At 40.4% G+C, this 12,409-nt stretch overlaps 1 protein-coding gene across 3 annotated transcripts in view; it reads right to left on the reverse strand.

Annotated features, from left to right (window-relative positions):
- The window catches only part of slco4a1 (solute carrier organic anion transporter family, member 4A1), a 116,170-nt gene that overhangs the window by 28,785 nt on the left and 74,976 nt on the right, over nt 1-12,409 (reverse strand). For all 3 annotated transcript variants that reach the window (XM_043710616.1, XM_043710617.1, XM_043710619.1), the window contains 2 exons: nt 11,833-11,923; nt 1,965-2,086 (listed from right to left, as the gene is read on the reverse strand). In XM_043710616.1, coding sequence (XP_043566551.1) covers nt 1,965-2,086; nt 11,833-11,923 — 213 coding nt within the window. The remainder of the gene's footprint in view (nt 1-1,964; nt 2,087-11,832; nt 11,924-12,409) is intronic.

Here is a 12,409-nt window from a genome sequence, read left to right on the forward strand (position 1 = left end):
TCTCTAGTGAATCGGATTCCTGTGAGTGTGGTGTTGATGATCCGGTGTGTGTTCTCTATTTCTGTATTTTTAATGATTACAAAGGTGTCATCCACATATCTGACCCAGAGTTTGGGTTGAATTTGCGTTAAGACTGTTGTTCTAATCTTTGCATGACCGCTTCTGCTATGAGTCCAGAGAGCCATTGATTTGTTCATATATTTGGTTGTTGAATGTGAAGTGTGTTGTGAGGCACAGGTCCAGTAGTTTGAGTATGTCGTCTTTGTTGATAGGTTCACCGTCCTGTTGTCCATTCTGTATGTCCAGCAGGTTGGCTACTGTTTCTCTGGCTAGGGTTTTGTCGATAGAGATGAACAGTGCCATTACATCTATATCACTCACTCAATTTTACTTCTGGCATAACAGATCAGAGGAACGACACTGCTGAAAAACTGTATCTGCTGATCTTGCACAAACACAATGAACAGATGTTACACTGTTGAGACATCAATGCTTAACATTTATTTAAAACTCCCCCCTCCATGATCTTAGAAGATGACTTCACCCATTGATTTTAATGTGGTTCATAATTCCATTTTATTAGCAGAGAGAAATATTCAGATAAATATGCTTTTATGGGTTAATACTTCATACTATTATTTCAGGTCTCCTGCATAAGTTGATGATTTTAATTTAGTTAACAACTTTCAAAGTTTTGTTTTCAATTCAAATAATTCCAGTTTCTGATCAAAGCTGAGCCAACAGCACAATGATTACTGAAAATTATGTGTGCCAGTAATACTGATCATGTGGAACCATTATGCGGATATAGGGAACAGGAACTGGTCTGTATCCAAAAGTCTAACTTCAAATACTACAAAAGGAACAAGGTATAATTTTGCATGTTAATTCTTGCCCAGTTTTTCAACCATGTACACAATGCAGTTATTTTAATCTGTCTGGAAACTACAGTTATCTTGTCAAGATTCTCAATAAACAGAGGTGTGAAGCTATAAACTGCATTCTCCCCTGACAGCCAGAATTTTAATTTACAGAGTACATACAGGAACCATGATCCTGGTCAGCACATGTTTTCAGAAAGAGGCTGGGAGATTTCACATTGCCAAAGCATTAAGCCTGACTGTAGTAAGCTAATAAGAAGCCCAACAGAGAAATACAAAAAATAAACAACTGCAGATGCTGGAAATCTAAAAGAATTAAAAAGAAAAATTGCTAGAAAGCTTCAGCAAAGATCAAGAATTTGAAATGTTGGGCAGAATCTTATAGATGTAGGAGCACAGCCTGTTCTTTCTCATGACTGATCACCTTTTCCAGAACCTGGCTCCACTTCTAAGCAGATGGAGAGGCTTCATTCTCTTGATGTAACTGCACGTCCCTGGATATTAACAAACATTTCTTGACATCTCTCTCTTCTGACTGCTCACAAGTGGTGGGTCTGATGTGTGGAAAAACCATAATGAGGACAATTTACTTTTGCAAAGAATTTCATGCTCCATTGTCTAAGTTTCCCTGTTTTTCTTTGATTTTTTAATATGTATGGTGAGAGGGTTCACTCCTCCTCACTTTAATGAGTTTTGCCTTCAAGTCTGTGGTCGAGGGGCATCACCCCTCAGAGACGTTCGAATGTTTCGTTGTGAGTAGGAAAACAGATTTTCTGAAATTGAACAAATGTTCTGGATAATAATGCCCGAAGGTAATCTTTTCTGGGTGTGGTAGCCTGTCTCAGCTATTAAGCATATTCCTACATGTTTGCTATTTTCAGGTCACATGACCTTGGCAGTCATTTTAAAAATTTCTACCTCATTTTTAACTGTGTTCTCTCAATGCCAAAGTTCAGCGCTATTCTGTAAGTTGATCAGTTTTCAAAGATTAACAGCCTGAAATAATCACAAGTTACTTTTGTAGAAATGTAATGAACTAATATTTTACAACATGAATTCTAGCTTTAGCTACAGACTCAGTACCTGGAAGCTGTCGAGGATAACCAAGGATTGGGACAGATATGAGGAATGCAGCTGCTCCAGCTCCAAGGAATCCAATCCACCATGCTCCAACCCATAAGGGGTTTTCAGAGGTAAGGTTAACCCTGCAATGAGAAAGTTTACCAATTAGTTTTGGGAGAGAACATTTTCATGGTGGACAAAACATTTAGGGAACACGGACAGTTACAGACATTGTTTGAAATGTATTCCAACTCAATCAAAGGATAAGTCACTGCATAAATTCAATCAAATTCAATATTTAAGAATTAACTGATAGCGTGACCCTTTGAACAAATGTGAATGCACACTTACCAATGCAGCATCTTATACAATGGCAGCTGGTGAAGAAATATGTAATCCAAGAAATGAGGAGTCAATTGTCAAATTATTGATCACCTCTCAGTTTAGCACTCCTCAAATTCTAGATATTGTAACTATAACCACTCATCATCATAAAATACACAGTGTTAGGACTTTTGTGCAGTGGTCAGAATCTTGGAAATGACGGTATGATTAATTTGTTTATCATACAGGAGTTGGTGCTAGCTCTTTGTCCTGATGTCAATCACACATTTTTTCCATTTTCTTTTCAAACTAATTCAATTTTTTCTGAAACAATGTCATAAACTGTATCTCAACAGTCTCTTGTTAAAGGGCAGTCTCAGAGTCATAGAGGTTTTCAACATGAGAACAGGTCATTTGCCTCTACTTGTCCATGCCGCACAGTTTTCAAAATTAATCTGGTTCCATTTGCTTGTGATGGGTACATGTCCCTCCATACCTATCATCCATGTACCTGTCCATTATCTTAATGTTCTATACATTAATACCTTTCAAGATTTTTGATTATTCTTTTTCAAAGGAGAGTATTTTGCAATTGAGTTGAGATTGGATGTACTTTTAAACAAAGTGAAATTTGTATCATATGGAACACAGCAATGGTGTATCCAAACAAATATAAGCTCACCTATTAATATTAGCATGGATTTATGAATAGCAGTTCATGTCTGACTAACCTAGTTGAATATTTTGAGGAGATCACTATCATGGTGGGTAGTGGACTACACTGGTGCCAATACAGACTTCAATCTCGCTGCACACAAGTAATTATTGGCAAAAAAATTGGATTGTTTGGAATTGGATGCCACTTTTGGGGAGATAATGGTGTAGCAGTAACAGATGCAGAACAACAAACAGTACAGCAGAGGAACAGGCTCCTGCATTAACACATGGTGCCTTTCCAAACTAATTACCTTGGATTACCTGCACGTTGTCCATACCCCACTAATCCCTACCTATTCAGACATTTGTCAAGATGCTCCTAAACATTGGTATTGTATCTGACTCCACCACCTCTTCTGGCAGGCCTGCCAAAGGTGGTTGTGGAGGCAGATAAAATAGCAACATGTAAAATATATGCCTCTCACATCTGCTTTAAACTTACTCCCATTTCTCTTAAACGTATGTCCCCTAGTAATTGGCATTTCTACTCTGGGAAAAAAAAAGACTCAGATTATCCATTCTATTCATGCCTCTCATAATTTTATATATTTCCATCAGGTTGCCCCTCATCCTTCAATGTTCAAGTGAACACAAAACAGGTTTGTCCAATTTCTCCTCATAGCTAATATTCTCCAAACATGCAACTTCCTGGTAAACTGGGTTACTGTACCCTCTTCAAAGCCTCCACATCCTCTGGAAGTGTGCCAACCAGACAGTACACCATATTCTAAAAGGGGCCTAACTAAAGTCCTACACAGCTATACAATGTTGAGGGACTTGCAATCCAGCGGCTGAGGGTAATGCTCTGGAAATATGGGCTCGAGTCCAAAAATGGCAGCTGGTGCAATTTAAATTCAATTAATAAATCTGGAATGCATTGCTAGTGTCAGTGATAGTGTCTATGACAACTATCATTCGTGTAAAAACGCATCTCGCTCCCTGCCGTCCTTCCCTGGCGTGGCCCTCCATGTGATTCTACACCCCGATACAGTAATTGACTCTTCAACACCCTCTACATTGGCCCAGCAAGCCACTCAGATGAACTTCAATTGGGGAAATGGAATAAATGCTAGTCTCACCAATAGTGCACACATTTTGTGAGAAAATAAGAAGAAATCTAAGGAGTGCACCTTAGCCAGAGGATTATCAGTGTTTAATCATTTCAATCCTAAATATTTCTCTTTAAAATACCACCCCTCTTAGTCACAGAAAAGAAAATATGATGTGTAAGAAGGGCCAAGAGTGAAGAGTCTAATGATATGGGTTGGGAGATATAAGATAGAGAACAGGGATTATAGGAGCATTTTCTTACTGGCAGGATGTAACAACTGGTGATCCCCAGAGATGTCTGCTCGGACTTGAGCTTCTCACGACAGACTTCTGAATCTTGCCTGAAGAACCTGTAAATCTATGTTTGCAGATGATCCCAGTTTAGGAGCCAGAATACATTGTGCAATTAGTAATAAGGAATGGCATGGGGACAGAGACAGACAAGATTGGTGGGATAGATGGAATTCAATGTGGGGAATGGTTAGCGTCATCCAACTTGGATCCAAGAATGACTAACCAAAACATTCTCATGAGAAGTCTTACCACAAAAGGTCAAGATGTATGATTTATTCTTTAACCTCTTCCGTTCACACCCTGTTGTTTTGAGGATGGCAATGCGAATCAGCAAATGGAATTTTCTTCACAGTTATTTTGTATGTTAACTTTTCTTATAGTCGGTCTTAGTAAGTGGACATCACTGGCAAGACTAGCATGTATTGTCTAATACAAATTCCCCTTGAGAATTTGGCAATGAGCTGCTTTCTCAGGCTGTGGCAGTCCATGTGATGAAGGTGTTTCCCTAATGCTTTAAGGGACAGAGCTCTGGGATGTTGTCTCAGCAACAGTGAAGGCCTGGAAAAATTTTGCTAATTTAGGAGTACGATGGAACCCTCTCTTTCCTGGATGGTGCTCAACTTCTTCACTTTTTTGGAGTGCACTCATCCAGGAGGGTAATCCATCACACTCTTGATGTCTGTCTTGTGGATGGTGGAGTCAGGAGCTGAGTCACAGAACATCCAGCCTCTGGTCTGCTCTCATAGCCACAGTAAATGTATCTGTTTAATGGTGATTTCCAGGATATTGGAGGTAAGGGAATAGATGATGATAATGCCGTTGAATGTCAAGGAGACATGGTTATATGCTCTCTTATTAGCACTTGGTGTGAATATTACTTGCCAATTATCAGTCTGAGCCTTAGTGTTGTTGAGAGTTTGTTTCACATGAGCATGGGAGTTAAGGAGCTTGGAATAGAAATGAACACCCTGCAATTATTGTTGAAGATCGCATCTCTGACTTTATGCTGGACAGAAGAGGACTGATGAAGAAACTAAAGATGGTTGGTCCCCAGGACTCTTCTTCAGGTTCAAACAACTATCTGCCTTTATGTTACATATAAACCCAGCCAGGGAACAATGTTGCCACAGATTTCCATTGGCTTTAATTTTACTCTTTGACACCATGATGTGGAGGTGCCAGTGTTGGACTGGGGTAGAAATCGCATAACACCAGGCTACGGTTCAAATAAACCTGTTGGCCTATAACCTGGTATTGTATGATTTTTATCTTTGACACCAGACTTGGACAAGTGTTGACTTGATGTCAAGGGCAATAACTGTTACCTCATCTCTGGAATTCAGGTATTTTTTCTGCGTTTGGAACAATGCTATAATGAGATTTGGAGTTCAGCGGTCCTGACAAAAACGACTTTGCATTAGTGAGAAGTCATTGGTGAGTAAATTCTGTTTAATAACATTGGCAACAGCATCTTCTGCTATTTTGTTGATGATTTGAGAGTGAGCTGATGAGGCAGAAATGAGCTTTATTGAAAAATTGCCCAAGCATGCCCTACTCACAGAAAGCAGAATGTATTAACTTTGTGCAGTAGATGCCAGTGTTGCGGCTTTACTTGAACAGCATTAGCTGAAAGGTACAGCTAGTTCAGAAGCATAAACCATCAGCAGTGCAGTAAGGATGCTGCTGTGATCCTTGTTTTATCAAATGGTCTGGCTGCTCAGCCCTTCTTGCTTACAAATGGACTCAATGTGAAGACTTTCTAACGAATGGTGGTGTCTTTCTTCAAGATGGTTCCACAAGCATTTAGGCAAACCTGCTATTAAATCAATCTTGAGGAACTAGATTTGGTGGCCAAATGACTGAAAACCAGCTCACCAACTCTCAAATGGCTAACATTCTAGAAGAGGACAAAGAAAATACTCTCCTTGAAGTTTGATAACAATGATCTTAATGACTGGGAGGAATTATGCCATTCCTTATTCAACATGAAAATGACTTCCTCATAGAACCACACATTGCTTCGAATCCCAGTGGTTTAAAGATGAGGCAGGGAAGGAAAGGAAAGGAGATGAATCTTGTCAGCAGCTCCCGCTACCTCGTAGCCGCATCTGCCCAAAGATCAAGGGGTCAGAAGTCACTTGAAGACTCACAGCAGAAAGTTGAGATTAAAATGTATCACAACTTTCCTTGTTAGGAAGGACGTTAGTGGTGAGCTTCCTATGTGAATCACTGCAGCACTTGAGTTTGGGTGCACAAGGGAAGGTGTGAAAAAACAGAAGGGTAGAAAAGATAGTCTTTGGCATCATCAGAACTGGCACTGCTGCCTCAATTTTAGTAAATCTGAGGAGTGATAGCTGTGTTGCACATTTGCAGGAAGCTCACCCAACTCCCAGCTACTAGCTCTGCCTGCCCTACCCTCAGTATGATGAGGAGAGTTGGTGAGATCAGATCAGTATGGGGGCAAACCTAACTGGTAGCAGTACTCAAGACGGTTATAGACTCTGGGCCTTTGATGGTATCTTTCACGATGTCCACCATTTGGAAGGAGATGGGCTGCAGGTGCATAGGAATACCACCTTGAAGCTCCTCTCAAAGCCCCACGTGACCCTGAGTTGTTATTGGATTAGTACAGGGTGGCAGGATAGCTCAGTGGTTAGCACTGCTGCCTCACAGGAGCCCAGGTTCAATTCACCCTCAGGCAACTATCTGTGTGGAGTTTGCACATTCTCCCCATGTCTGCATGGGTTCCCTCCAGATGCCTCTGGTTTCTGCCCATGGTCCAAAGATGTGCAGGTTAGGTGAATTGGCCATGCTAAATTGTCCCATAGTATCAGGGGGTTTGCAGGTTAGGAGGATTAGCCATGGGAAAATGCAGGGTTACAGGGATAGGGTAATAGGATAGGCCTGGGCAGGAGGCTCTTGGGTGGGGGGTGTCGGTGGGGTCTTGATGAGCAAAATAGCCTGCTTCCACACTGTAGGGATTCTAGTAATCTAGAGGACTAAGCTAATGGTCTGGGGATATTGATTCAAATCCTACCAACTAGTGGAATATATATTTAGTTATCCTATCAATAATAATGATAACCAAGGTAGCTAACGTTGATTGTCATTAAAAACTAAAAATTGTGTGGTTTAACTAAGAAAATCTTCAATCATTACCTCATTTAGCTCACATGTTGACTCTGGATGCAATATGGCTTATTCTGAACTGCCCACTGAATTATCCTAGCAGATCATTCAATACAACTGGAATTAATGTGGCCAACAATTGCTGGCCTTGCCAGCAGTGCTTGCATCTGGGAAATAATTATGTGAAGAATCAAAGGCAGTTTCTGAAGTACCTCTGTTCCAGAAGAATGTGTCAGTGAGGAATCATTTCCCTCACATAATACTTCTATTAAAAATACTTTCTATTCATGACCAGTGGAGTCATAATCTGTTAAAGAGGAATAAATTGGATAGCTCCCAAAAAGGTATCTGGGGACTGGAATGAAGCATTGACAAATGTCTGTTGGTTATAATGCAATCTGCACACTAACTTCATGCTGCCATTTCATTTCTAAAGAAGCATTAGACCCAAAACTTTGATTCCTCCACCTCCTGATGCTGCTTGGCTTGCTGTGTTCTTCTCACCTCCTGCTTCTCTTTTGATAACCTGTGTCCAGCTGGCGTTGAGCACACCAATTACTGCAGAAATGTTTGTGATTGGCTAACAGCACTTACACCTCTTGGAGGGGAAGTCCATTGCCATTGGAAGAGATGCTAGAAGTCACAGATGATGACAATTTGACCTGAAGTAGTGGGAGCTGATAGCTGTACAAGTTAATGCCACGACAGGTTGGTTTCTGACTACAAAACTGTGCATGATGTAACCATGTGCCTCTTACATTCCTCCACTCCCTGCACCACGACCTTACTCTTGCGCATTTTTTCCTTTCAGATACTTGAGCTGCAATTGCAACACAGAAACACCCCGAAAGATTAAAGCACTTAATTTCACAGTTGCTCAGATATTGACACTGCCAGGATATATTGGAAACAAATTCTGTATGGGCTGAGACACCAGGCACAGACAAGGACAGGACATAATTGATGTTGAAACTTTATTGCTGGAACAGCACAGCAGGTCAGGCAGCATCCAGGGAACAGGAGATTCGACGTTTCGGGCACAGGCCCTTCCTCAGGACATAATGCCCATTCACGCAGATGAGGACTTTGGTTGGTAGACTATAGAAAAAGGCTGATGGGTATCAACATGGAAATTGTTGGTGCATTGTAAAGCATGCTAGACAACCTTTATCAATGCCAAGGCACTTGAAGAAACAACTTTTCAACTTTATTTAACCACATTTCTGCAGAATTAAAACATCATGAATGCTGCCAGCATAGTAGCTATTGACCTGCATGATATTCTGGCTGTGGTCAGACACAGGCTGAAAGAAGAGGAAATGGAATCTGGTCTGGAAGTGGGAACTTGCTGGCATTGTGTGTGCATATTTTGTTTCCACAAGAGGGCAGTCTTGTTCGTAACTTTGCCAGTCTTAACCACATGACCAAGGAATTTTTTCGACATTTTCAAACAGATCTGTTGAAAGGGGGGAAATTGAGCTGGAAAGAAAGAAGGCTGCTCGCTTTCAAATATACTTAACATTCAAGGTGGAATGCTAACAGCTGCACCAAGAAGTGGGTGGTAACCATTGAACTCTTTCCCAGGCTGCTTTCATTATTATTGACTGAGAAGGAAAATAAATAATGAGAACCATATTGATTAGTCGTTCTCTGACCTCACCATGGGTAACTCATTATAATGTCGCCCAAAGCCCAACAGAAGGTCATCTGTCCATGTGACATGCATGGTCCGGGGAAAGGGAATGGAGAACCATAAAAGGGAATAGAATTCCATCGACAAAATGTAAATATTTGATATGACAAGCTTACTACCGAATAAATTTTAAGGTTTCATCTCATAAAAGAATCTACTGGGATAAAAAAAACCAGGATAAAATCCGTATTCACAAATATAACTTCAGATAAGGAAGGCCTTTGTTTCAATTAATTTTTAAGGAATTGATTTTCAATTAATTCATCCACAATGAATGATCATTATCATCTGGCCATTGCAGAATCTAATGTTTCTTTTGGGGAAATTGTATTGCAGTAGTAATAACACTGGACTTGTGATCTGAAGACTTAGGCTAATACTCTGAGCACATGGGTTTCATTCTTTTTATCCTAAGCAGTCCCTGGAGACCAAGGATGGTTTTCTTCCATTATGGAGTTGTGGCTCTCGAGGTGAGTAACAATAGCTACTATGCTGGATCTACACACCAACAATAGTTAGATCAATGAGTGACTTGAAGAACTGGGATGTTTGGCTTCACACATGCTGTTTAAGCATGGCCTTCTTCTGGGTCAGTCAGAGATACCAAACCTTCTGGGCACCAGGAGGCTTGGAAGACATCCTTAAAGTGTTTTCTCTAGCCTCCTGATAACCATTTACAATGACAAAGCTCAGACCATTGGGTTTGTTCAGATAGACTTGCCTCTAACTTTCTTCCCTAGTGCCTGTGAAGTCTGAGTGTGGCAACCACACTTTGGGAACTGCACGCCAGTGTTGTGTTTGGAATGTCGGAGCAGTTGCTATGCAGGAGAGAATGCTGGTTGTGTGTCGGGCATGTGGTGGATGGGGCCCACCCAATGCAGTTGATTGACAGTAATAAATACCTCGATGTGGAGATATCAGCCTGAGAGATGACACTGTTATTGGAGTACATATGCTGTCATTCAATTTGTAGAATTCAACTGTTAATCCTTCTCTAGGGGTTTGAGATGTCTGCTCTGCATTGTCCATATCTCTTGATGCATCTAGAAGAACAGCTAACAATATTGCCCCACCAGATCTGAGGGCGCTGTCATCAACCATTGCTCCTTAAATGACCAAGATCCAGTGGAGGCCATGTTTAATTTCATCACTGATGTTTGGCCTCACTAAAGAAGGGTCCTACTTTAAGAAAAATCAATCAACATTGTCCAGTGGCTCTCCATGGATCCTGAGAATGGGAAGGCAGGAGAACACTTGTAAAGGACCTATTTACTCATGGGTCTTTAGACCAAGGCCTATTCTTTCACATCCCTCAGTGAACACATCAACCTGGTTTGGAACTCAAAACATGTAATCCATGATACTTATAACAGGTCTGCAGTGGGTCCATTGCTATGTATAAGCTAGAGGGAAACAAAGTTGTGTCATTGCACTTATGTTCTTTTTCATCTTTGTCTCCAAAACACTCCATCTCACACTAATGAACTTTCACAAATTGCAATTTTCTGTCTCCAATATCAACTCGATCCATTTTACAAATTGACTGCTTTTTGTGCAGAACTATTTTTGACAACCATCCATTATTCACCACTATATTACTGCCCTGCCCCCAGAGAAATAAATCTGCTGTGGAATGGATATTGAAATGGGGCAAAAACCTTCATTTATGGATCAAATATTCACAGGCTTAGTCAGGTGATTGATTGGGTCGCCTGCCAAAACTCCTTGTTTGTGTCTCCCAACTGAGGAGGATGCAATTGCTAAGATCAAAACGGCTTAAACATTGACGATCTTGTACAAAGCCTGACGTTGGATGGTGCAGGAAACAAAAATATTAACAATGGTGGACTTCAGGGTGCGAGGTGGAAGTGAGTCACTGAAGCAGATGATGGGAGCTTTACTCAGCTTCTAATCATGCTGTTGGTCCCTGGAGGCTTTTTATACTGACACAAGTTAAAACTATAAAAAAGTATGTTTTTCTGCCATTTCAAGTACACAAATTTGACTTCAGAGTGTTTTTTTTGGCAGGGAACTTAATCATGTTCCATAATGTTAATGTTAACCATAATGTTAATTATGGCAGTGATTAATATTTGCTCCCGTTTGGGAACTATGCTGTGTATACAGGTATACAGTGTCCGCATCTAAACTCTGGCAATTTGGTTGGTGGAAGTGTCCATCTCTGGATGTAAGGTGAGTAGTGGATTCAGGATTTTAAACAAACATAAATGGGTTATTGCAAGCACCTTTGGAACTGAACTGAACTGAACCACGATTATGAGACAAAACCTTGAAGAGTAGAGAAGAGAAAAATCGAATGAAAGATGTAAACAGGTTTACAAAAAAAGGAGAAATAAAAGAAAATTTTCTGGTCAGGAAGCCCCATTCATGCTCCCTTCCCCCCTAAAAAACACTCCCCAAATATTATGATGCAGGTTATTTTTCAATTGCTTGCAAATCAAAATGTTGTCTTGCACTGGCACGCAAGGCTCCAGTATATTTGAATACAATCAGAAAAGGTACACCTCTAGGGAGTGGTAAAGCAGCCTTCAGGAATTAAAACTAAATCAACGCATTGCTCTTGGAAAGACAAAATCAAATTCTCAAAGAGGTTCTGAGTATAAGCAGCATCTTACGTACAACAGTATTGGCAAAGAGTAAAAAGGAAAGGCTGTAACTCACTTAGTGTTGAGTTCGGTATAGATTTTCAGGAAATTGCCTCCAAGTAAGTAACCAGCAGCTGGTCCAATAATTGCTGCTGTGTAGAAAATACCTGGAAATAACAACAGAAATGTTCATTTCAAAAATTGTGCTGTACTTAGTTTGTACAGATATACATTTTATTGCTCAAGCAAAAACCTCTCATGTATTTGCCAGGTCTGCTTCTGTTTCAAGTCTCTTTTTATTAACCACTTCAAGAAGAAGCTCTTTTCCGGAAAAAAACACAACATTAGACCAACGGAATGTAATCTTGTCTGCAACTTTCTGCACAAAGTTCAAAGGAAACTCAAATAGTGCACTGGCTGCAAATGCTACTTCTGATTGCATAACTCTCCAAACTTTGTTCTGCAATTTTCAATGACATCACATTTTCACTATCATGATCATCAGCTGTGAACAATACCAACCGCTATTCCCAGCATTACCCAAGATTTGAGTCTTCTGGACAACACATTCATTCCACACAACATTTGGGGTTACACGAAAACAAAAACAAAAACCCACATTCCCATTAATTTATATACATTTAAAACTGCTA

The sequence above is a fragment of the Chiloscyllium plagiosum genome, chromosome 20 (genome assembly GCF_004010195.1).
Source record: "Chiloscyllium plagiosum isolate BGI_BamShark_2017 chromosome 20, ASM401019v2, whole genome shotgun sequence".
NCBI lineage: Eukaryota > Metazoa > Chordata > Chondrichthyes > Orectolobiformes > Hemiscylliidae > Chiloscyllium > Chiloscyllium plagiosum.